This window comes from Sceloporus occidentalis, unplaced genomic scaffold (assembly GCF_023333645.1).
Source record: "Sceloporus occidentalis isolate IW3139 unplaced genomic scaffold, rSceOcc1.0.p SCAF_2, whole genome shotgun sequence".
NCBI lineage: Eukaryota > Metazoa > Chordata > Lepidosauria > Squamata > Phrynosomatidae > Sceloporus > Sceloporus occidentalis.
The window spans coordinates 162,697,493-162,725,361 of NW_028316982.1; the positions used below are offsets into that span (position 1 = coordinate 162,697,493).

Sequence of the window (27,869 nt, forward strand, 5' to 3'; positions counted from 1 at the left end):
TTCATATTAGCTTAGAGTCTTTCTGTTATTTGCCAGTCCTTAATTATTTTTTTGTATTTCAGACATGCCTGCACCCTGTGACTGATGCACATTAAGCTGCTGTTGTCCTGCTATTTTTCTTCAGGGCTGTTGGAAAGTCTACAAGTGTTGCTACTGTTATCTATATCTGTGGAACTGCAAATAGAGCATTTGACATTAGTATTTGTAAGTAGGAGCAGAACTCAGTCTGTGCATTTGCAGGATGGGAATTTGCAAAGAAATACATGGTTAATTCCATGAGATTTGATTGCCCAGGGAGCTGCACATCATCTTTTCAGTGCTCTCCTGTCTTTCTGAATAGTTAATGGCTTGCCCAACCAAAACTACACCCTCATGTTCAGAGTATGCCCTCCCATCATGGCAGACCGAAGTGGCCACTGGTGAGTTCTTTGCCATTCCATCCTGTTTAAATTGATCTGGTATCTCTTTGAATAACTAATTCCATTTTTAAAATTCTTCCTAAGCAGTTCCTCCCCCTTTTCCTTAGGTCTTACCATCTGTTTTGGCTTATCTGTTCTTTTATTCATTTTGGCTTGTTGTTGTTCCAGTACCACTAACCCCTCTGTTTCACTGCCATTTGGAAAAATTAAATTCATTTTCAATACAGATTCTGACTCTTGATCAGTGACTCTGGGAAGCGGCCAATTAATCAGTTTTATTTTTATCCGTTTCTCACCATGAGATTTGACGCAACACAGTCAAGAGTGGATTTAGGCCCTGGGTCTTTATCCATTTGGCACCCTTTTTTTCTCTGAGAACAAACACGTGTCCCTTTTTTGGTATCTAAATTTGTAGCTTTTCCTTCTTTAAGGTATCACTAGATCAGGGGTAGGCAACCTTTTTGAGCCGGGGGCCGGGTTGCTGTCCCTCAGACAACTGGGGGGGCCGAAGTAAAAAAATAATAATTAAATGATTGTAAAAAAAATTAAATATATAACTAAACCGGGACAAATGTAGGACAAAATTTTCTAATGGAGGACACTTTGTTTAAAAATTGGAGGACATGTGAAAAAATTTGTGGATTTTTTAAAAAATGTTAATATAAATGCATGTTTCTGAGGCTTCTATAGACAATTGGCCCCCAAAGGCCCTGGCGGCAATTGGCGGCAGGACCGGGCTGGGGCCGGTCCCAAGGCCTCGCCGGGCCACATCCAGCCCGCGGGCCGCAGGTTGCCTACCCCTGCACTAGATATTGATGCCAATTCTAAATTACATAACTGGTTATGTGAATAGAGAAATTTGGGAAGTAGAAATGTATGATCCTATTAAATAGTCAAGTGAGCAAGATCAAGAATTAGCATACCCTGGTTTTGTGGCAATGATGGTAACCATGTAGATTGTAGAACGGCACAGAGTAGTGAAAGACACTCTCAGTGATAGATACTAAGACGTATAGTGAGAAGACAGCGACTACCTCATTTATTATTTATAATGTATTTTTTGAAACTATACTTTTGGGTTTAGGAGCCAAATAATAAAGATAAATATTGATGCTATACAAAGATACTGCTGTATAATGCAAGATGGAGTTTATTTTTTAAATTCAATTGTAAAGGTCCCTTTTGAAACAAAAACATACAAGCACAGTTTAAACAGATCATCATCTTATAGTTTAACACTTTCTTCATCCATCTTAATTTTACCAAAATTCACAAAAGTAATAATGTTACAAAGTTTTGCAGTGAACATGTAGATATTCTGCATATATAAACAATGTATTCAACCTTCAAACAATATATTTCCATCAAATTTGGCTTAAAAATAAAATAATACAGCCACTGCAACTAGGCTGGAAATTCACAACATTTCAACAGCTTAAAGCAATGTGTTTCTCTTTAAAAATATGGAGAAAAAAACCATCAAAATATATGCATATAGTAAAACAAAGGTGAAATATATTGACCAGACATTTCAACAGTTTTTTTGTAATTCACATACACAGTAGAACAGTGTCAACATGCTATTCTGTCTGTGAGCTATGGTAAAATATCATGCATATTCCCAATGAAACAAAAGGAAAAGAGTCCCAGTTTCTTCTAATGAACCACATGGTATGAAGTGGCTTGAAGCATCTAAACACTATTTTAAGCAGTTAATTTGTTAATATCAAACAGATTATGTCAGATGTTTTTACTGTCACCACCCACTCTTTGCATAGTCATAGCTGGCACTGATATTGCTTACCATAGTCTCAACAGAAAGTCTTAAACCAGAGAATTTGCACTGTACTAATATAAAAACTTGAACTTTGCTCTACAGAGTTTAGGTTCAGAACAGCTTACTGAAAGTGAACACCAAGTTTTATAGTACAGTGCTTATAGCTTAGAAATAAAAAAGTAAAAAACTAGAACTTGTCATTAAAAAAAGAACAATCCATTGTAAAAGCACCTATTCATAAATCTAATGAGTCCTGTGCATGCAAAATTAGAAGCATAAGGCTGTCAAGCATCAAAGTCTTTTAAACAATGTGTAAAAAAAAATCACTTGTTGTATCCTTCAGATGATATTCCCACCCCCACCCCATTAACTTCTTAAGTATTACTTTTCAAAATATGTATGACATCCACAAAAATGTGGTATTGACAACTTAGGAACCATGATAAAGATACATTGTACCCAAGACAGTATTTTCATATTTCTGTGCAACTTTAACAGAATTGGAATGCTCAACAACACTGTTAAGTTCAGGAAAACTTTCAGCAGTATCCCCAAAACCATGGTAATGTCCATAGTGCAATGTATCTCCAAAGTCATCCACCCACGAGGGCCTGTTTGACACAAGGCTACTTGGGCTTCCATTTAGATGCAAAGAACCACACATATCAGAAGCAGCATTCAGAACCTTTTCTGGTTCCTCAACATTATTGCCAACATTGATGGCATGCTTATGAGCAGAGGCTAGTGCATTAGGTACTATCAATGTTAGGCATTCTTCACGCCTGGCACTCAATCCATTGAGCTGAGCTGGGGAAGTGAAGTCCAAATGTCCACTGATGGTATGTCCATTTGCCAATGCATTCAATATGGTGTTACTGCAGTTCATATCTGCATTAAGAAATAGACCTGTCACCACAAATTGACTCAAGGGGAAAAAAAGCCATCTACTATTCTACAATTTTTTTTTAATAAATTTGTCAAAGCAAACCTGTCCCAGTCCAGACCCAAAACATAGGTCTAAATTAATTTGCTTATATACTTAAAACAAAACAGAGCTCTTTCTGTTTAACAAAGGCTGAGAAATGAGTTATATCAGACTGGTATATGAAAGCCTAATTTAAATGCATATACCATTATTCCAGCAAAAGATGCTAAAAATGGTTAATGTGTTAAGGACACAATTCTATAAAAACTTGTTCAAGGAAAAGCTCCACTGAACACAGTAGGTGTTTATGTTAAGGAAGGATATGTAGGAATGGCTTGGACCTTTATTTTTAACAGAAATGGCTAGTGCGAACTGGCCAGTTAAAAACTGCAAGCAATATTTTGGAAACAGAAAATGCTAAATGCATTTCTAAATTAAGATAAATAAAACTTGTAGTATCTTGACTAAACACAAAGTGAACTAAATTTGTGACTTCAAAGTATTGTGAATTATGTGAATATTAATTTGCCATATTAAGTTTTAGTTGAGCATACAGTAAGCAGGATTACAAAAAGCCTTATGCTAATTAAGAATGATTATGTACCATGTCTTGTGATCAGTATTTTAAATCAACTTTTATTTAAAATATAGAGCATAATAAATCCATTCTATTCTTTAAAGAAAAAAAAATCAATATATACTGTCCATTTGCTAAACTCTTATAAGTACATATAACATGTACCTTGTGTTGTAGAAAAACCCATTGGTCTTGTTTTAGGTGTAGAAATTAGTACAATAATTAAAAATTTCCATAAACAATTTTTAAAAATAAAACTGTATATGTACAGTATATATAATGAGACTAAAATTAATAGCAGGATCTAAAGTAGAGCTCTTGATTACAGCAATTGCAATAGTCTACCTTGCACTGAATTTTTTGGTAATTGAATATTTTACACGGTTTCTAGGTTTCTTTGAACTTTAGAGTACATGCATGCTGTATGTTGTTGCATGACACAATAAACCAGAAATCTACTTGCAGAAAGAGGAGTTAAACGAACCAGCAGCCTTAATCCATGATTTATCACATCTTGTGAATCCTGACATTGCTACTGTTTAGGTTTATCTCTTTAAAATAGTATGAATGAATCACCAGTTTAAGTGTGTGAATTCTGTTTCTGGTTTTTAAGAGAAACAAATCAGGGTAACAGCGTCATCTGATTTGCACAACATGGTAAACAACGAGCGCTCTATTCTAGCCATTTCCACTTGGTCAGTGCTCAATGGCATGCTGCTCTTAATATACAGATGGCTTCCCAGCTTATCATGTTTTGCAAACAATCATTACATCTATATACTTCACAACTCAGTTCAGCATTACTTTGCCACATTATAACCAACCCATTCCTCTACTATTTCACATGCAGTTGGACCTTTGTATCTGTGGGGAATACAGAAAAATACAGGACCTCAAGTCCCATTCTCCTTAGTGGCATATGCACAGCCGCATTGCACACGCTGCCATTGGGAACAACAGGGCTTAGTGTCTGTGGATGCTTAAATCCATGAATGGCAAGCCTGCAAATAGCAAGGCCTCACTGTATTAGAAAAGTGGGAAAGATATTCAAATAATTTAATATGCCAATATTTTATCCTAATGTGCTTACAGATGTTAGCCACATTTGCATAGAATATTAAGCCAAGATTCTGGAAAATTCTGGTTTATTATGAATGAGTTTCACCCTGGTGCACACAGTCCATTTGTTCCTCCTGCCAGCCATTAAATTAAACAGAAATTGAACTGGAAAAACTTGCTAGCTCCATTCTTTACAGGCTATGATTTGTAGTACATAATTGCTCTTGGTTTATGACAACTAGATTGTAAAGGGATAGACAAGCCAGTATCCTTGTTCAAGTAACACAATAACTATTTAATTCCTGGCTAATTTAGAAGCTCATGTAAGTACAGTGCACCTGTGTCATACGTGGGCAGACTATATGAGGCTTCCAGCTTACTGTATATGGAAGCCACACACTCATTAAAGTAATGGCACATGCACCACGGGGATGCGCAAGCTGTCCCGAGCTGCTAACATGCTCTCCATTTTTTTTAATGGTGTGTGAGCATACACGGATTTCCCCTTACGTGGGGGATCCAAAACGGATCCCCCCATGTAAGGGGAGGGTCCACTGTAGTAGAAGCCAAGCATGAGCAAAGAGGCTGCATGCACAAAAACGCAGTTCGTTCACAATCAGCCAGGAGTCTGGAATCCTGGCTTATTCTTCTGTACGAAGTGGTAAAACCTCAAAGAAATATAAAAGTGCTGGGTTAGTTGATATTTTTAGTTGCCCAGCAAGCAAATCGTAAGGAAGCAACTACTACCTTATTAAACTTTGTGTAAGATTCTTACTAATGTGAGAGAACAGTTCCAGTGATTATACTTATGTTGAAATTAGTAAGGCAACATGATACAAAATATTATAATTAGTTCTCTCATTTTTTTAAAAAAAATATTATTAAAATATCATTAAGATCAGACAGCAATGACTTTAGCTTCTTATCTGATTAATGTTTTTCTACAACATAAATAAGAAATATTTCCTCTAAAAACAGAATTTGAAGATTTAGAACATCCAAATAATGAACTTTGTACTGATTCTATTCACTCTTTTCCATTCATTTCAATGGATAGTGAGACTGCTCTGCACAAGCAATACCTTGTATGTAGCAAGCTCCTTTCACTGCTTAATGACTGTGTCTCAAATCTCCCCTTCCTACATGTTGTGGCCATAATGAAAACTGGAGACACTAATGTTTTTTTAAAATCCCCTGGTGTGATTGCAGCCTTATGGGCCAACAGTGTCCTCGAGTGTATTTAGCAAAGCTTGAAATGGAGATGACTGTGAAAGACTGTGCTTTACGTGGACATGGATCACATTTCCTTAAGGTTCTGAATAATAGTTGAAAATTGCAACCAGGAATTCAGTATTAATTTGGCTGAACAGTTTAATAAAGATATATTATTTCAAAACAAACCAGCTAGCTTTGGGACAATTTTAGTTAGCATCTGCAAAGCTAAATTTGCAATACTACACACTGATTGGGCAATGCTATTAGTTTTCAATAATTTAAACAATTGTTGCATTAATCCAACTATGAATATTCGTTCAAGAAGCAAGTATGATCAAGGCACACACAGATCTTTAACTGAACTGCAACAGCCCCTAGTAATATATTTAGATCTGTAATTAGGTTTTTCCTTCTACCTCACAGCACATTCCACAAAACTGATAGTTTTGCTAGTTAAAATGCCATTAGGTGTTTTAGCAATACAATAGTTTTGGGACATGTGCAATAAAATAAAGTTAGAGATAAAATGCATATTGACTCTTGCAACGACAAGGAGTTTGCATGGCAGAAACTGTGTAAATTTCAATTTCTCTGGGTCCAACAGAACCACTCTTCAGTTTAGTATCTTCAACCATTTGAATGTTGTTGTAGTTAACAGGAAACTGTCCACTCCCACCTGATATAACAGAAAACTCTCTATCAACATGCATATTGTCAGCATCTTCTTCACTTCCTCCATTTGTCATTGGTATTAAATCATCCAAACTCTGACCTGTTTAAAAAAAAATTCAGGTGGTGAGTATTTCACATATAGATACTTTCCTTCTCTCTCGAACCCAGGCACTGCTGCATTTGGCATGGTTGAAAATGATCCCAATTAAAGACTGAACTGACAATGAAATGCTCTGAAACATTACAGGCTTGCAACCAAACTAGAATTTAGCATGCCTTGCATACTTTCCCTAAAGTCATTTCAAGTCTTCATTTTCATAGAGATTAGTTCTTTTCCAACATTTTCATCTGAGGAAGTAGACTTAAGTCTATGAAAACTCATGCTGCTGATTTCTTTCTTTTGTCTCAAAGGTGCTACAAGATCTCTCCACATACTGAATTCAACAAGTTATCTTTATGAATTCAGAAAGACTTAATGCTAACTTAAAAAGGAGCACAATAACAGCAGCCAAGGGTCATAGTTTTTAATTACAGCAAGAAAGCAGGCAAGAACATAAGTGAACTGAAAATATCCACAAAGAACGGGTTGCTTACCTGTAGCTGTGGTTCTCCAAGTGGTCATCTTGCAGACATTAGGGTTTTTGCGCCTCCGCAGTGACTCTACTCGGAAGTTCAAAAGCTGAGCAGATTAGCAGGTAGCCCCACCCACTCTCATGTACTGAGCATGCCAAAGCCTGCCAATCTAGCTCCACCTTCCATTTGACTCTATCGCAAAAAAAAAAAAAAAAATACAGAGACCTGAAAGAGGGGAAGTAGGGTGTGTATGTGTGAGGGCACAGATCACCACTCAGAGAACCACAGTTACAGGTAAGTAACCTGTTCTTCTCTGTCGTGGTCTCTGTGCCTCACACATTAGGGTGACTAAAAAGCTTACCTACGAAAGGAGGTCAGGTCACTATAGAATAGATGAAAGAACAGCACAGCCCAAACTGGCATCCCAACAGTCTGGGCAATCCACTTTGCAAACCTTTGTAAAGAAACAGGGTGGCCTTTCTTAAGTCCACCATAACAAACAAAAATTTGTTGGTAGATGTCTGGTCTGAGGACGGCTTTGTCCCTGTGAAATACCAGATAAGGCTCATCCGAGCGTAAGGCAGTGAGTTCTGAGGATTGTCTAGCTGAGATGATAGCGGCCATAAATGCTACCTTGAAGGAGAGCTTGAGGGAGGCTGACCCTAGAGGTTTGAAGGGAGACCTTGTAAGCACCAAGGAGAGTGACCGGGGGGGGGGAGTGCTAGTAAGGGATTGGAGGGTAGAGATGATGGAACCCTTTGAAAAACCTCTTGACCACAGCAGAGGTGAAGAGTTTAGCGGAGGATAAAGCAGGAGGTTGGTAGGCCACGATGGCGGAGAGATAAACCTTAAGAGATGAGAAAGCCAGTCCTTCATTTCTGAGCTGAAGAAGAAAGTATAAGGCTGTGGAGAGTTGGACAGGTGAAGAAAGCTCTGAATGAGCTTCAGCAAAGTACGACCGTTTGGTGGAGTTCTTATGCGAAACTGATAAGACCCTTAGAAGGCCAGGAGAGTCACTGCTGAATCCTCTGGTCATTAGGTGGAGGCTGCAGACATTTGGGTGGAAGACTTCACTGTTGGAGTGGGAGAGGAGATCCAGCCAGCCTGGGAGATGGAAATATCAGCCCTTAGAGAGTACAGGATCAGACAAATGGAGCCACAAGTATAGCGTTCAACCTCTCCTCCAACAGCTTGACCAATAATTTCATCACCAGTGGAAGAGGGGGGAAGGCGTAGAGAAAATGTGTTGACCACTTGTGGAGGAAGGCATCTCCTAGGGAGTTCTGACCCTTGCTTGCTCAAGTGCAGAAGCGTGTGCATTGCATGTTCTCTGGAGAGGTGAAGAGATCCACCTGTGGGGTCCCCCAGTGTGATGTGATCAACATGAATGCCCTGGGTGATAGGGTACACTCATGATGAAGAGCTCTGTCATGACTCAGGGAGTCTGTCAAGACACTGTCTTTTCCTACCAGATGGATTGCAACAGAGTTGATGGAGCGAATGTGCACCACCTCCACAGCCGCCGAGGAAGGCTGAGAAGGGTTTGAGAGTGAGTGCCACCTTGCTTTATGTATCAGACAGTGGTCATATTGTCAGTCACAACTTGAACCACCTTGTGGTGGAGGTGGTTCTTAAAGCCCTGAAGGCCTTGATGATAGCCAGGAGTTCCAGAACATTGATGTGCATCTGAGACTCTATCAGAGTCCACTGGCCCTGAACAAGACCATTGTAATGAGCTCCCCAGACTATCATTGATGCGTCTGTGGTGACCATCTGGGATGGCATTCCTCCCAAAACATTTCAAGGAATGGTCCACCATTAGCGTGAAGCTCATACTTTCATTGGAAGGATCAGTCTTTTGGATTGTCAGTCGGAGAGGTGGCTGAACACAGAGAGAAACCAATCCTGAAGTGGTCTGAATGTTATATGTGCCAAGTAGGTGACAGCTGTGGTTGACACCATGAGGCCTAGGAGCCTTTGAATATGTCGCTGATGGGTGGAATAGATGAAGGACGGTGTGTATGTGCATCCAAAGAGACTCGGCCTTTCGTGTGGGGAGGTAAGCATAAGCCATGAGAGTCAAGATGCTCCTATGTACTGTATCGCTCTCACTGGCTCCAGGACAGATTTGGAAGGATTGATAGTAAGGCTGAGGTTGGTGAGCAGAGACAGGGTATAATGAATGTTGTTGAAGAGCTGAGTGTGAGAAGACGACACCAGAAGCCAGTTGTCCAGGTAAGGAATTTTTTTTTATACCTTGGACAGAATGGTGCGAAATCACCACTGTCATGCATTTTGTGAAAACCATGGGGGTGCTGGAAAGGCCAAAGGGTAAGACAGTACATTGATAAAGATCTCCATTGATGGCAAAGCAAAGATACTTTAAATGTTGGGGCCAAATTGCAATGTGGAAATAAGTTTCTTTCAGGCCGATAGACACAAACCAGTCTGCTTGACGAAGTAAGAGCAGGATGGACTGAAGAGTCACCATCTTGAACTTGTGTGGAGTGATGTAACGGGTGACTCCTGTGAGGTCGATAGGGTAGAGGCCTCTGTCCTTTTTAGGGGCCATGAAGTATCTGGAGAAATAATCATCCAGTCAGCACCTGTCCAAAATGCGTTGGATGGCACCTTTGTCAAGAAGAGAGCTAACTTCCTCTTTTAGAGTTGGAGAAGATGGAGTGGAATGAAAAATGCCAAATGAAGTATTTGAAAACTTGATGGCATAACCAAGGTGAATGATGGTCAAGCCCCAGGCATCTGTGGTGATCTTCTGCCAGATGTTGTAGAAGCGGGAAAATTTGGATATTAGTAGTCAAAATGGAATAGAAAAGACTGCCTGGAGTTTGGGTGACGTCCTTATTGAGAGGTCAAAACCGAGACTTCCATGAAGATGACTTCTTGGAGGGCTGCTGCTACTGTTGCTGCTGGTACCTCTGTTGCCAGAAAGGTCGTCTTGAAAAGGAAGTGGATGGCTGGGAAGTGCCATGAAATTGAGAGGAAGGGGTAGAACGGGCCCTAGAGAACACTGAAGAAGCAGACCTGGGGTACCAGGGAAGATACAGAGGACGATATTGTTGTCTGTGGCCTGAAACGCCCAGTTTCTTTCCAGTCAGGCGTGCTTTGCAAAGATGATCCAAAAATCCATCCATTTTAGAGTTGAAAAGGCCCTTATGCTCAAAGGGAAGGTCTTCCACACGTCGTCATGCTTTGTCAGTAAGGCTGGTAAACCTGAGCTATGCATAACAATGGCCCCATACAGACAGACCAAAATAAAGCTGTTTCGGGTCACTTTGGAAGTATGTTGTTTCAATGATGCATGCGTACTAAGAGTCCAGAAGCTGCACCAAAGCTGCACTCCAGTCCTTAGGAGTGGATTGTGGCTTTGATGTGGCTTCCGGACTCTTAGGACGCATGCATCACTTAAACAGCATACCTCCAAAGTGACTCGAAGCAGCTTTATTTTGGCCTGTCTGTATGGGGCCAATGCAGGGCAACTGCTCCTGAAATCACCTTAGAAGTCCAGTCGACGGAATGTCTCGCAGAGTGGATCTGTTGGTTAACCAGAGATAAGGCTTCATTATAGAAGGCTAAAGCAGCAGCTTTCTGGTCCTCAGGGAGGCTTGGGATGAACACAGCCATCCTATCCCAAAGAGAGATTAGGGGGAGAAAGGACCTTAGCTTCCCAAGATTCTGGACAGAGGAAAGGTGATGGAGGGGTTTTTGACCTGTAATAATGATTGGACCAAAAAGATTGGTACCAAAATGGAGAGTGGGATCATGACTGGATATGGAGAGCGGTAGGAGAGTTCTCTGCAATGCTATCAGTCACAGTAGGAAGGAGATGGCCTCTCCCTTCAATAATCTTCTGTTCTGTAGTGTTCCATGTATGATGTCGAGGTGTAGGGAGAATCCAAGCTGTAGTAGTATAGCCTTGAGGAGGAACGGGACAAATCCAAATAGTCAGCATATATCGCTGGAGAATGATGCAATCTGATTGGTGACATGCGCTGGGATGGCGGAGGCAGTGGGGAAAAAGACAGCTGATAAGCCCATGAAGGTGAAGCCAAGATCTGGGATGGCAGAGATTTTCCTGGTGGAGGAGGAAAAGGGGATCGATGTCAGTCAATACTGGCAAAGTGGTCCCAGATGATGATAGCAAGGCCATGGTCGGTACCGATGTTGTTAGCATGCCTGGCATCAAGCCCGCAGCGTGGACCGAAAGGGGCATAGAAATGGTCGTCTGAAGGTTCTGAGGTGATTGTAGGAGCCAATCCCGAGGATTTAGCATGTTTATGCTTCTTTCTCTCTTTATGCTTCATAGAGTCTGATGTATCAGAACCATCTCTAGGAGCTGCAGGCTGCTTTTTTTTGCCTTCAGAACCTGAGGTTTGGGAGAGGCTGGGAAACTGATGGAACTTCGTGAGTTGAGGGAGAAGAGATGGTAGGGGCCAACACAGGTGGAGTGGGCTCCATAACGAGGCCTTGAACAGTAGTGGTAGAAACCTCCAAAGAAGTCGTCGAGGTCGAAGATGTTGTTGGAACCGAAGATGTCGGGATGGTGTTGTCAAAGGTCCTTTCTTCGAAACCTTCAGCATTTTTGGTAGCGAGGAGACTGGCACCAAGGCAACGGGTCCTTGGTGGCCACATGGTAAGCAACAGATAAAGACTACTCCCAACAAAAAACCTTTAGATGAAATTTCTCTTGCAGTGGACAAAAGAGAACTGAAGGTAGAGTGACAGTGACGGACTTGGGCATGCTCAGTACACAAGGGGGGGCTACCCGCCAATCAGCCCAGCTTTTGAACTTCTGAGTGGAGTCTCTGCGCAGATGCAAAACCCTAATGCTTGAGGCACAGAGATTACGATGGAGAAAAGATGGAATTAATGAACCTGAATGTGAACCGACTTCTATCTCAATCAAAAAATATATTGATTTGGAAGTCAATCCAACTAAAATAAAGGATGATTTCAACATGTATATCTAACTTCCTAACTTATTTAATGGCTCTTTAGTTGAGTGTGTGCACTATAACAATGAAGTTACAATTAAACTATAAATACAGTGCGCCCAAGTTATATGCGGGCACATCTTATGCAGACTCCAGCATATGCTGGAAGTCTGCGCTGGAAGAAGCCTCAGCGCATCTGGAAGTTGTAATGGCACACCCCGTTATCTTCAATGGGCTCGAGCATACGTAGAATTCCCCTTAAGTGGGGGTGGGTGGGTCCGGAATGGATCTCCCACATAAGGAAAGAGCCCACTGTATATAGTTTTAAAGTCTTGCCTTCAAACTTGAGAAAGTGATTCAAAATTTAACTCAACCATGATCTTGCAAGATAGCTTCAGGCAAAGTGAAGTCTATGGTCCTCTGTTCTCCACAATATCTATGATTTGCCAACAGGACTAACTTACCATGCAATAATTCTGTAAATTCTGAAAAATAGTGAAAACTCCCAGGAAAACCTTCTGAGTATTACCATTGAAACAGTTCAAATCCACATGCTAAAAGCTAAGCAGCATATGGACTAACTTAAAGATTATGAGCAATAACTGACTCATTTCAATAAAATCCTAATATTTTGATAGTGTTTAATTTCATCCACTTTTATAAGGGAGTCCATGATGACTCTTAAAAATAACAATACGCTGCACTTTTAGAAACTTTGTTGCTTGTGTGTCTTCAAGTTGTTTTGGACATATGGTGACCGTAGCCTAAGGCAAACCTATCATGGTATTTTGTTGGCAAGAGGAGGTTTGCCATTGTTTTCTTCAAACTGAGCATGTGACTTGTCCAAGGTGGACAAGTGGATTTTATGGTTGAGCTGCGAATTGAACCCTGGTCTCCAGAGTTGTAGTCTACAGACCCATAACAAGCAGAGAACTATGCTCCCAAGTACAATCTTTATTAAGTTCATGCTGTATTGTTTACTAGTAAAGCCAAGATTATGTAACATTCAATCTTGATTCAAACATAAAAGACAGCCATGGATCTTTTCAACATACCCCCGACGCATGCCAAAATCCACATATGCTCAAGTCCCACTGCCCCCCTCCCTCTTTCCCTCCCTGCTTACCTCATTGCCACCGCCGCCTCGGCCTCTTCGTCACTGCTGCTGCGGGAAAGGGTGGGTGGTGGAGGCCTAGAGGCTTCCACACCACCGCAGAAGGGATGGGTGGCGGCCTGGAGGCCTCTTGGCCTCCAACACTACTACCTGGCTTTTCCCGCGGCGGCAGCGGCAACAAGGAGGTAAGCAGGGAGGGAGGGAGGCAGGGAAGGAAGGAGGGGAGGAGAGGGACTTGTCACCAATGGTGGCGTGTGTCATGGGGGACAATACAGGTTTGCCATCCGTGGATGCTCAAATCCGCACATGACAAATCCGTGTATAAGAAGGGCACACCGTAAATGTTTACCTCTCCTTCACATGCCAGATCAGAAGCGCCATATTTTAATTTAACCACACTGCACTATATCTTATCTCAGAAAAATGTGGTTAGTTTAAAATCATAAATAGATGCTTCCAATTTCCATTTGGCATACAAGAGAAGGAAAAGGTGTGTGGGTGGGTGTGTTATGTTCACCATGACTTGTTTTAGCAGGGAGCCAAGATTTTCCAATTAGTCTACAGTTTACCTCATCATAGTTTTTATTTAAATAAATAAATTCAAAGTGATACAAACACAAGTCTCACCTTCAGTCCTGGCCTTCTTCATTCCAACACTGCCTGTATCTTCAAATGCTCTTTTTCGATTTATACCTCTACTGAGTAGATTAGGGCTCATATTCTGATGGAGCCCATTTAAGGTGCCATTGTTACAGAAATTATTCAGTGGGCAGTTCTGGAGGTTCAAGAGCAATTGAGCACATTCCTGGAAGCCCTGGGTATGTGCAAGATCTGCTGCTGTCAGGCCACTGGCATTTCTCAAGCTGTACAATACAAATATACTGAATTATACCCTGTAACAAAAAACTGGTGACTGCTGTTGATTTTACTAAGAAGGTGACGAGAGAGAATTTTGCAAATCTCAATTAAAGATTGTAAGTTATCAAGTTTAATTAACTAATCTCTTAGCACATATCTGCATTCTGAACAAGGTTTGGGAAGCAGTACAATTAAGAATCATTATGTGCCATAAAAAGCAAATGTTTCCTATTTAAGTGCTTGAAAAGGCTATAATGTCTTTTGCCTGCAGTCCGAAGCAACTAACTTTTACATAAACTTCAGACTCTTGATCCAAATCCTGCCCTCTGCTATTTAATTTGATAAAAAAGAATTATCTGAAGAGAGTAAATACTCAAAACAATTATTACAGAATGGGATGGTTGTCCATGGCATTCTAGAATCTAACATCACTAAATACATTACTGTTCTTCAAAACAATATAAAGTTGGTATCCAAGTGTAATAAATTATTTACATATATACCTACATACAGACCTTTGTTTTGCTATTGCTTATGTTTTGTTTTAAGCTCAGTGCTTACTTCAAAGTTTGTGACATCATAAGTGGTGGAGTATCATGCACTATTTTAACCCATGATCATGGGCAGAAGAAGATTTAACATGAGACTCTGAGCCCCTAAAACTGAAAACAAGATATGATGCATGCATTTAAAGTTTAGTTTTCTATCTGTCATTTGCTATGGAAAATCAGATATATACATGGTTTCTAAGCTACATGTTTACTCCAAAGTGAAATAAAATGTCAACACAAAAAATAGTATAAGAGGATAGCAGTTATATCTTTGCTTACTAGAAAGTCCAGATACAATGAACTGATGCATTGGCTTTTTCACACTGTTAGAGATACTACTTGCTACCTTTGAGTAGGTTGGCGAATTGACAGAGCAGGAATTAAGAGAATGAATACAGCTAATCTGTTTGATGCAACAATGTATTAACTTCTCTTTATTCAAGGAACAAAGAATCAAATTACAGGAGCAAGTACTAGATGTTACATTTCCAGACTTGTAGCCATTCTAACTATCCAGTAACTAGTATCATCTTGAGAAATCATTTCGTTTTAAATGAGGGTTCTTTAGTTTTGCAAACCTGTACATGCTACAGAAAATGACACATTCATTTGACGTAGGATTTCAGACTAAAGCAGAATAGTATTTCAGCTGACAACATCCATTTGGAATCTAAACAACTTGGGACATGACTGAAAAAAAGACAATGAAGGGTTTTTTTTAAGTGGAAGAAACTATCTGAACATAGGGTTCAAAGGAGCTCTCTTTCCTCTGTCCTACCTCTCTCCAATAGGTGCATAAGTACTACAGTGCAATGTTAATGGGAGGCTTGCCCACTTCTTCAATATATGTATCCAGCTACTGCTTTTCTCTCAAAAGACCAGGTTGTCTGTTCAGCTAGGAGAAAACATTTCAAGGTGGTCCTTATGACAGGAATCATTATGGTAATCCATTGTTACTATAATGTATTGAAGATAGTACAGATACTAGAAGCCATAGAGAAAAAAGGCTGCTAAATTTTTGATGGAAATATGAACAAGAGATAATAAAAGCTTATAAAGACTGGGGAATACATTCTTATAAGGAACAGAAGTAGCTACTCTCTTTAACTTCACTTCATATATTTTAAAAAGGTTACATCAAAGTTCTGACTATGAAGTAATAACTGAATAAATGGTGTGCAGGATTTCAGAAAGAGAAATACATAACAATAAGCAATTTCACTACCAAAGGAATAACAGGAAGGGAATATAACTTTATTTGAACACATTTTAGAAACTGATTTGACTTGGAGTGGCAAAGAAAAAGAAGAATATATAATTGTAAGCTTGGAGGAAAGGAAACATGAAAAAAAAAGAGCATGGATCTTTTAATATTTCAAACAAAAGGATTTTGAATTAATCAGAAACATCCGATATCCAAAATGAAAGGAATGATCCAATTACGGAATTCTCAGAACTTTTATTTCTTGTAACCTCTTCTAGATACTTTCTCATCTTCTATTAAGGAAGCAATATATAACTGTAGTATATTGGAATTTTGAGCAACAGGTCTCACTGGAAAGATCAGTAAGACCTCCTTTAAGAACAGAACAACATGAAGGTTGATTTGTTTCCACACAATTATGGTATCTTATTTCAGCCTGTTCACAGCAAGAAATGACAAAATAGAGGAAAACTGCTATTAAGAGAAGGTTGTTGTTTTCATATCTTATGAAGACAGATGCCCAGATTGTAAGGGTTATATGAATTATTCAGATCTATATTAACTTGCTCGTGCCAAACATCTGGAATATGAATATAGTTCAGCAAGCCCTGGGACGAATTCACAAATTTGCTTTATAAAAAGGAAATTTAAACTTAAGATCTAATTCAAGCATTTAAATAATAGGACTGAAAAACAGTCCACTGAAAAGATTTCTTGAAGAAGATTACTCGCTTTTAAAGCCAAAATATAGAAGATCAGGTTTCTTGGAGCTTTGATATGAATCAAGACATAACTGGGAGTAATAGATAATAAAGACAGCAATAAAAAGCTTTTAAGCCTCTTGATCTTATTTCTCAAGAATAACAATTTTAAACTGTAGAAAAGAACATTTTTGAAAAAACAAACCTTACCAGGTTTGATGCCTAAATAGCCCACCTACCTATATAAAGTACAGGCATTTAACCACAGGAGCCCTGGTGGTGCAGTGGTTAAATGCCTGTACTGCAGCCATTCACTCAAAACCACAAGGTTGCGAGTTCAAGACCAGCAAAAGGGCCCAAGCTTGACTCAGGCTTGCATCCTTCCGAGGAGGGAGCTAAAATGAGTACCCAGACTGTTGGGGGCAAATTAGCTTACTTGCTAATTAGCTTACTTGCTGTTCACCGCTATGATCTTTGGAATAGCGGTATATAAATAAAACAAATTATTATTATTATTATTATTATTATTATTATTAAAGTACTGCAAAAATGAGATTGTAAATACAGTGAAAAGGAAGCATTCATTAACTTCCATGGAAGGTACTGTAGCACTTTTCCACTGATAAAGGGAAGATGCACAATAGTGCAACTAGAGCAGTCAATGCAAATGAGTACAGAGCATCCTCTTTAGGTTTGTCCGGTTTATAATGACTTCTGTTACTGTGTTTGCAAGCAGAGGGTGTTGTGCAGTCTTAAAAGATGTTAACATCTTGCAGTGGTGAATGGAAGAAATCTTACAACTAAGATAGGACAAAGCATATGCTAGAGCTTATCAGGATACATGCCACAGGATCAATGCACAAAAGTCAAACAGATGTGTGTGCAGGACAGGGGAACTGCATGTTTCCAAATAAGAAAAGTCACCATAGGAAAAAAATCCTAGTAATCCAAATGATTGTATCTCAAGGTATTTGTATGTGTTTACTATACATGATTAAACTTCATCTAACTGAGATAAATGCTTTATCTTCTGATCTTTAATAGTGATGCACATGTATACCTTTGTTTACCGCACTAAGTGTAACATTCATAGCAGACTTCTCTTTTGCCTCATCCATGTTCCTCTTGGACAATGTGTTGCTCCCAGAGTCTTCATTACTATGTTTAGTCTTGACTAGAAGTCTTCTCATCTGTGGCTTTCACTCTTCTTCTGTTTTGAATTTCCATTTAGCTATGTCAGCATGATATCCATTCTAAGGCCATGATTCATTTGAGACTGTTGTAATATTATAAACCAGCTATTAAAGTATGGCAGTGATGCAGCATACAATATTAAGAATATAAATTTTGCAAAGCTCTAAGGTAACAGATTCATTAGCAGAACTTTTTCCCAATGAAGGCATTAAGCAGATATTCCTGTAATATATTAGGAACGGAACTTTATCCTAAATGTAATGTTAATTGTTACCTCAGGAGTCTCAAGTGCCATAAGACTGCTCTCTGTTAGATAAAACTGCTTCCTTTCAATGATTTGGCAATAAGTAAAAGAATAAGCTGTCCTATATACATGTGATTGGAGCATCAAAATTCCAAAGTCAAACTTATTATTAGCTTTTTAAAGAGAACTACAAAGGTATGAATAAAATTTCAAAAAGGCATCTTTAAAATAGGTAAAATGTAGTAAAAAGTCTCCTTTTTACTAATCTTCTGAGTCAATTGACACTTGTACTTAATATTTCCTTTCTTATGGTACTGCATATAGTCTATTGAGAGGAAGAAAGGGAGGAGGAAATAGGAAAGATTGCTTTCATTCTTAGATGGTCAGCTGAAAACCTGAAGATATCATCCACTTATAATGTCACATACTTTGAACAAAACATATTCTACATAAAACTCCACTTTTTAAAATGGAGGGTACATTAAGGGAGAAAAACCTAAAGTAATTAAAACAATTGCCACTGCATTACAGTTTAAAATGCTTCTCATTAATGCCATGAGACAATCTAAGATAATAAAAAGTTCTTAATCTAATAGGCCCACTTAAAAATACTCAAAACTTTAATATATTGTTAGTTTACAAATTAAAAATAGATACTGCAATTAGGGTAAGCAAAAAGCATGCAAATCTATATATTCTATATCTGAATTCCTAGATTAGCATTAAAACCAATCACCGCAACAAATACCTCAACAGTATGCCTTGTGTGCAGAAAGGAAGCGATACTGAACATTCAATGCCACAACTGTAAGGTTTTCGGAGAAGCACCTGTGGCAGTTTCAGCAGTTTCTATATGGAATGCTCCCCCTTTCTAGGATTACTTGAAAAAATCAAGTCAATTCGAATTACGTAGCTGTAAAACATTGACATGTGTAGTTTTTATAGTTTCAGAATCTTCTCTTTTGATTTAAAAAACGGGCAATGGTGCATAAAACAGGAAACTTACATCATAAGGGATCACATATTTGCAGGCAACATTAAGATTAAAAATTATATTAACATACATAACGTGCAGTAGCACATAATTCACTATCATTTAGCCATCGTCATGTGACCACCTTAACAATGAGACAGTGCGCCTGACTCAAGCACGAACTCTCAAGCACGGATTTTCATCCTGAAGCTCATTGTAATTCTGTCAGTTCTCTGAAATGTAAACATGATATGTACTAGAAACAAATTGTCAATTCATGGCTTCTGTTACTTTAAAAATTTGGTAAATTGCATGTAAAAAAGAATTAATAACTATGCCTACATGAAGATAATACATGGGATTAAAGAATAAATCTGCTTGCTACAGTATCTCTGAAATTAGAAAAGTATTTTCATAGGTTCTCAGACACCATACTAAGGCTATTAAGCAAGAAGTTCAAGATACTAAACTGAAAGTTTTAACCCTTTGGCATCCAAAATAGAAAGCACAACAAAGTGATCTTGAGATTGTTAACAGGCTCAGAACAAAAAAGACTGGGAAAACATCTAAATAGAGTTGCTGCTACATATACATATATTCTTGGTGCCATGTTTTCATTTCACATTAATAGGTATATTTTTAAAATGATCTACCTACAGCTTTTTCAATATAAGGACTCTATTTAATTTTCTAACTTCTATAGATCAATATGGATAGCTACTAGTTACTATGTTTTGAAAAGGATGCCACCCCATCCCCCACAAGCATTTCTATAACATGATCTTTTAACAGAGGCCACCAAGTTTCCTCCAATGTCACCATACGGCTGAAATAAATCGTAGGCAGGGATTGATCAAATATTTTTAGAAAATTCTTTTCTCGTTTCGTATTTTTCAAGATATAAGGGGGACACAAGGCTGTACAAGAGAACATTTGCTAGTCCTAAGAGTCCTAGATTTCCAGTTCTATTATTCCAGAATACCACTTTCTCTAACAGCATTGAAGCAACAGCTGTGGTCTGAAGTCCTCTATAAAAAGGAAATACTTCATAGTTCTGTTCCAAGCTATGCTTCTATAGTATAGCACCAAGGTATAATAAAAACAGGACACTCAATTTCTTACCTAAGAGAATATATGACCTCTTGGCCAATTACCGTAATATTGCCAATCGGAGGTTACTATAAATTACTCTTTGCAAATAATGGACTCAGTGTAGTACATCTATTTTGTAGCACACTATAAATGCAAATTTGGTCTAGAACAAAATTATAAAGCCTGGACTATAAAGTGTTTCTTTTCTGTAGGCTTTGAGTTCTATATTTAGTATAACTGGCTCATTCCAGGAGTATTATTCTCCAGTTTTTTGTGAAAAGCATTGGGAACATCCAGACTAGACCTCAGTTGCATGTGGCTCACAAGACTGCACAATATCCTGCCTCTGGTCAAGGGTACCTAATTTTAGTTGCTTATACATAGAGCTGACCCCTATCTTGAGGCCTTCTGATTTCATACCATATGATTAAAACTGAATCCACACCATAAATCTAAGGCAAATCTAGTCCTCCATGGAATAAAATCAGATCTAATATTTCTTCAAAGTGGGAAGAGCCAAAGACAACCCTCTATCATCTTTGTTATTTGCTTTTTAATCAAATCCTTAGAGACAAGGTTAGAACTGAAAAAAGGACTTCTGATACTAGGTTAGATTAACGTGATTATAAAACAGTGTGATGCGAGGATAACATTAATATAACAATTCTTGGCACTCAGTGCTAAACATTTTATTGACATTAAATGTCTATAGCAAAGTATCTAATACAAAACATAGAATGTCTGGATATTAATCTAGATGAGAATGTAAAAATATTTGGAAGAATATTTGTGTGATAAAACAAAAAATATTTAGGGATTTTCTTCCACCTACAACGAATAATTGATTTCAAGTTAATTTTCCATTAATACATAATTTATTTTTAATTACTTGATACATGATAAATGCTCTCATGGATAAGAATATTTATCTTATCCAGTGAACTTGAGAATAATTCCATGGCTAATAGTACTTCTATCATCAGGGAGACAGTCCAAAGTTGGTAGAAACTTTCAAATAATTTCCTGAGGGGGAACCATACATTACTTTGTCAATGCTACACTGTGTGTGTGTGTATAGGAGGAATAATGTGGCTAAAACCCAGTATGTCATGCTGTGCTTGTAGCTGTTTTGAACAAAGTTGTATTATACTATCCAGAAAAATAGGCTCAGATTTTAAGGAACCCTAGTGTATGAATAAAGGCAATACCATACAAGTATTGAAGAAATATAGGAAAAATAGATGTCAAGAAAAGCTTTTATTGTCATACTGCTCACAAAATTGTTTAAATCTGAAACAATTTAGAGAACTAGAAAAAACAGTAAGACTTAAAAAGAAACAGTCCACGAATGTAACTGTTTGAGAAGAGCTGAGATTATCTGTAGTCTTGGAGATGATCAAGCACAAGAATTTCAACATTTACAAGTATCAAACTTTGTGCATAAAGATATTAGCAGAGGGAGACCCTGAAAGGAATTAACACAGGTACTATTTCAAATAAATTATAAGAATGGGATCGGATAATGCTGGTGATGTACACATGAACAAACTAAGCTTTTGCACATATAGAGATTATTTCCTAAAATAGCCACATTTGGTTACATGGTTAGATATATAATTAATTTAATCTTGGATTATAAATTCACATGTGCGCCATTGGTTCTATTACAATACTAAGGATGCAATAATGATATACCCCCACAAAGTAGTTTAGGATTTGTGACAGACACTAACAGATTACTTTCCCACGAGAACCTATTATACTGTATGTACTCAAGATGATTACTGATTTGATACTTATAGTGTATAATGAATCTTGAAATGCACTTATATATTTTCCTCATTTTAAAGTCATGTTTTATATTTGCTCTTTCCTAAACAGAACTCATCTCTGTTTATGAATGCCTATGATTATTGAAGACTTTCACTACTACTTAAATATGATTTTCCCCTTCTAATTTTACTTTTATGTAAAATTTTACCTTTATTAATGTATGTTTTACCCATAGTGTCATTAAAGATGTTTATTGCTCCTAAATATATTACACATAAAACTAAGATGATTTTCCAGCTCATCACCTTTCAATGTAGACAATGTTATTAAGAATATGAGGAGCTACTAGGGCCAACCTCACCAGTTCCCACTGAGCTTGCTGACCTTAAGTCTACCTAAGCTATTTCACAAGACTGAAATGGAGGGCCTGCAGAACTGAATTTCTTGCAGTAAAGGGAGAGTGAAAATGTACAATTCCAGGCCTATGACAGAAGTTACCATTAAATGTATATGGGTACGCAGACGACACCACAATAATAGCAGAAAACCTTACAGACCTGGAAAAACTACTAAGGAAGATCAAGGAACAAAGTGCAAAGGCAGGCCTACTGTTGTACATAAAGAAAAGAAAAATAATGACCACGGAGAAGCTACACAAGTTCAACCTTGAGAATAGAAATAGAAATATTGAATGAATTCTCATATCTGGGATCAAACATTGATAGGAATGGGGACTGCAGCCAGGAAATCAGAAAAAGATTAAAAATGGGGAGGGCAGCTATGAAAGAACTAGAAAAGATCCTAAAATGCAAAGATAGACAACTGAGCACAAAAGTTAGAATCATACAAGCCATTGTTATTTCCTATTACCATGTATGGATATGAAAGCTCGACAGTTAAGAAAGAAGATAGGAAGAAAATCAATTCATTTGAGATGTGGTGCTGGAGAAGAGTGCTGAGGATTCCATACACAGCCAAGAAGTCAAATAAATGGGTGCTAGAACAGATCAAACCAGAAATCTCTTTGGAAGCCAAGATGACTAGACCAAGGCTGTTATATTTTGGCCACATCATGAGAAGGCATGACCTATTTGGAAAAAATAATAATGCTATGACACATGAAGGAAAGTAGAAAGAGAGGAAGGCCACACGCTAGATGGATGGACTCTATTAAGGAGGTCACAGGTATGAGTTTGCAGGAATTGAGCAATGCAGTAGAGGATAGGGAGTTTTGAAGATGGGTTGAGATCAACTCAAGGGTGGTTAACAACAAACATATCCACAGGCATCATGAGACCTTGTGATTAGCTTGAAATGGCTCTACTACTACACACAGGATAGTCCAAGCACAGCACTTGGGATGCTGAACCTTTCACCCAGGTATAATATTTCAGAGTTACGTCGCATATTTTTATTTGGGAATGCTTAAATTGGACTTTCTATTCCCTTTCCTTATTTCCAGGCTACTGGAGAGATGGTAAAGTAATTTATTCTGCCTGATTTGTTCTTATAAGAGACAGAGATGTACTTTATGATCAATGCTTTCTACCAGTTATCTATTCCAATCAAGGGAAAGGGTGTCAGTTTGCAAGAAAATGATTTTTTCTTTTCAGATTTGGGTTTGAATGGATTTAATTCTGGTAATGGTTCATAAAAACAAATCAGTAAGACTGCTCCATTAAATCTCTTCATTTGGTGATATTCAATCTATTTATAATCTTGTATCTGCACTTGTAATGAGATAAATAATGTACCCATCTCTTGAATAGCTTTCTAAAAATGAAATCAATTCAGTTCAAGTAGCAAAAGAGGTTGAATAAACTAGGATTTTATTTTCCAGAGATGCCACCGAGTTTCCTGTCTGCTCATTTCAGGCAGTTGGCAAAGCCTAGCCCAAGAAGTTATAAGAGCATAACTTTCCACTTTAAATTACAAGAAACTATATTCAGGACTCCATAATTCTGAAAAGTTCTAAGACTTGAATGCATGATATAATTTGCACAGTTATAACAATGAAACTATAGATGCAAGCTGGAGGTCATTCATGATCAAAAGTGGTGCTTCGTCACTAGACAGGGATCCTGTTTACAAATGCCTGGATACTAATCCTGGGGGCTCCATTTACAGAATTCAGATAAGCAATCCACTAAGAACCTGTTGTTGCACGTAACCATAACCAGAGATTGTGGACACTCAATGGTCAAGTGACTCTTCTTCATTCCTGGATTACTCAGCATTCTGAGCAAGTTCATTGTCTCTCATCTTTGCCTTTTTAATGTTAACACTGGGTGCTATTACACAAGAGGGTTGTGTCCTCTTTATACACAGTTCTGTTTATGTTTGACAGTTTATTCCTGCAGAAGACATGAGGCCAGTAAAAAATACGAGTCCTTCCCTTACATGGGGAATCCATTCTGGAACCCCACATAAGGCAAGAAATGTGTATGCTTGAGCCCCGTTGAAAACAATGGGGTTCATGCATGCGATGGTGCAAGCGCCACAGGCATGGATGCCATTCTTTTTATTATAGCACGGCTTCAGCATAAGCTGAAAGCGGCGTATGGTGCACCCGTACACTGTACCATATTCTTTGGACACATCTAATCCTAAAATGTAACATCAGATTCTTTCCCAATAAGAATGATCTGTCATTCCTAATCTACAAATCATGACATTCTTCTAATACTGCTCTAAATGGCTGTACTCAATATTTTTAATTTGTAGTTTCAAAAAATATATTGTAGTGTTCAGTATTACATTCGAATTTGAAGATACTCAGATATTTAAGAAGTCTTCCATGGCAGAAATACTACAAAATGGAGTGTCGGAAATCCACAATGCTTTGCTAAACAGGGACCAAGAGCATTTAATAAAAGCATTGAATTTGAGATTCTGGTATTTCCTTATAGCATAAAATAAATATATTTTTTAAAAAAATAAGTGTAGAACATGGAAACTGAAATCAAAGAGATGAATCAAAATACGGACCAAGAAAGAGATTTTTTTTTTTAAAGGAAGTGCTATGGTTTAATGCAATATCCCTGACAAGCCCATTGCAGCCATTGGTCTACTTCCAGAGACTGATGCACAAAGGAAACAAGAGTATGTTTATGAAGAAAACTGAAGCAAAGAAGCAGTTGTGAACCATTATTTACCACCTATACATTTGAATTATGGGTAGTACAAGTCATGGTTAGACATATAATGAAGCTGTGTGTTTCCAGATCTTCAAAGCAAGAATCTTAGTAAAAAATCTTAGCAAGCAAGAATTAAGACTAGGCTGTCCCAGTATAATTGAGAACATCCAGCATTTTAACTAACCTTGTCTTATGATTTTTTTTAGCAGCAATATATTCTCTTACTACTTAGTATAATCCTTTGCATTTTGAAGCTATGTTTTTTTCACAATGTGTGACTATGAAGATGAAGCTGTTTTGCCAACTCATCTGCCCCAGTTTTGTGAAAAGATTCCTACTGAGCATGGCTTATGTTCTAAATCTTGCATATTTTAATATAAGGTTTTAAAATGTACATTTTATAAACTACAATAAAAGTATCACTGTTTTGTGGATTTTGGATGTTGTTGTATTTTGCTGCATGACTAACACAGTATGTGAGTTACTTATAGTTAAGAGTCATTTAGTGTAATGCTGGAAAGGTAAAAGAAAACATGGCACCAAAAATTGTACACGTCCAAGGCTAACCCTGCTACAAGGTTAAATACATACAGCTCACAGTATTTGATATTACGCAATTCTCACTTTTCATCATAAATGGATAATCAAAAATACGTATCCACATTAAAGTTACACCTCAAACCTTTTACTGATATGAGGTCATTGGGACCACCTGCTTCCCCTCTTCACGTGTCCATGAACACTGAACCAAAGTTAATGGAGCAACCATGTTTATGTCTGTTGGGCATACTGTGCACAGAATATGCTCCAGCTAAAATGAGAAGGTAGATACCATAAACATATCAAAATATTTTTCACTGGGGTACATTTAGCATAGCCTTCTAATAAATATATACAATTCAGGTAATCCAAATAGCATAAGCGAAAGCAACACAGCATTTATTTTAAATTACTTTTAATCTCCTGTTTCAGAGTTCTAGGTCATCTTTTTATAGAAATAGATTAAAAGTTTAAAGTAAGTTACTAGATGCTAAAGGCCTTCTGAGGCCAATTAAATTATCCTGAATGTTATTAGTACTATATAAAATGTTAGTGGAAGCAAAGTATTGATATCTTTAAAATATTTCAATTATAAAATATCAATGATATATTCACTTAGTTAATATTACAAGATTTTCAACATGAAAAAGACAATTAAGATTTGGATATGTATTTCTTTAAGGAACTCTTGAGTAGTGTACATTGACTACTCCATTTTATTTATCAATTATTCCAATATGCCAGATTCATATTTGATTCTATGTAATCCTAGCTATTCAAAAATACTGGAAATGCATACTGTCTACTAAAATGCCAATAATATTTTAATGTATTTATTTTAAAACCAACCCCCACAGCAATCAATTTCAGCAAAGGGATTTGTATTGGGATACTATAGTACTTAGATATGTACACAACTTTTATAAATGCTACTCTCAACTTTTCTGTCAAATGCTTTAGAATTATATTGACTATTAGTTAAAAGAAAGATCATGTGAATTGAAATTTCCTCTTCACGCTTGTTTGCTCAATATCTGGTGTAATATGATAAAACCCTTGAGCTTCAGTTTTCAGAGTGGATGCCTAAATTGTCAACTATCTCATAGGTGACTTAATGAGGGTGTTCTGACTGTAGCACCTTTATTCGGGATCTATAAACTGAGTACTACTATACTTCACTTCACCTAGAACCCCATCACCTTTCCAGATCTTCATTCTGTTGTGTATCCTTTGTTTTAGGGAGAAACTGCCACTCTCAAAAGATGACTAAGCCACACTGGGAATTAAAGCAGTATAAATGCTTTAAATGCAGTATTATGGGGTCTGAATATAAATCTCCCAAGCAATTGCTAGTCTTGGGCTTTAGCCACATTACAGAATTAAAGCAGTTTGACACCACTTTAACTGCCATGACTCTATCCCACAGAATCCTGGGACTTGTAGTTTGATGAGGCATTAGAGCTGACAGGATCAGGCCTAATACCTACAAATACCAGGATTCTGTAGGATACAATCATGGAATTTAAAGTGGTGTCAAACTGCTTTAATTCTACAATGTGGCTACATCCCAAGACAAGTAATTGCTTGGAAGAGTTATACTTCAGACGTCATCATTCAAAATTGCTCATGCAGTTTTTGGCACATTTGCATTATAATTATATGACTAGGTTGAACAGTTGGCCCTTCTTATACATGGATTTTTTATACACGGATTCAAGCATCCACGGTTTGAAAATGTTCAAAAAAAGTATCAATTTCAAGTATCAAACCTTGATTTTCCATTTTTTATAAGGGATGCCATTTTGCTATGTCGTTATCTTTAATGGGACTTGAGCATCCACAAATTTTGTTATCCACGGGGGATCTTGGAACCGACCCCCAGCGTATAACAAGGGTCCACTGTACTACTTGTGCTCAAGAACTAGATTGTTAGTGTACCTGCAAATTATTTATACTATTGTAGCAGGCAACATATTAAAATTCCAATTAAAATTCTAAATTTTTAAATGAAAAGGCTATTTCAGATATCACACCATGGGAATTGGCTATGCCTGCCAGACAGAGAGGGGGAGAGAGAGAGAGAGATTGCGCTACTGATTAAGAAATGTAATTTGTTCAAAGTAACATTCTCCAAGATGAGAAGTAAATTAAAATCATAGGAAATTTAGAATGCTCTATTCTAAGGAATCCCCAGAACTCACAACCAAGTCATCCAAGGGTATTTGGGGAGCAAATGAGTAGAGAGAGAAAGAATTCTGTTCAAGATTTCAAGACACTCTTTGGAGCACACTAAAAGCAGGGGTGGGTAACTGAAGAAGG

General features: G+C 37.8%; 1 protein-coding gene across 2 annotated transcripts in view; it reads right to left on the reverse strand.

Moving 5' to 3' along the window:
* Positions 1-1,546: 1,546 nt before the first annotated feature.
* Positions 1,547-27,869, reverse strand: part of LOC149319206 (ankyrin repeat domain-containing protein 10-like) — a 39,423-nt gene continuing 13,100 nt past the window's right edge. Inside the window, exons 4-6 of one of the 2 annotated variants that reach the window (XM_089511274.1) lie at positions 13,911-14,146; positions 6,649-6,744; positions 1,547-3,084 (exon numbers count right to left, since the gene is read on the reverse strand). In XM_089511274.1, coding sequence (XP_089367400.1) covers positions 2,627-3,084; positions 6,649-6,744; positions 13,911-14,146 — 790 coding nt within the window. In that variant the 3' untranslated portion in view covers positions 1,547-2,626. The remainder of the gene's footprint in view (positions 3,085-6,648; positions 6,745-13,910; positions 14,147-27,869) is intronic. The other variant, XM_089511275.1, reaches the window with a different exon arrangement.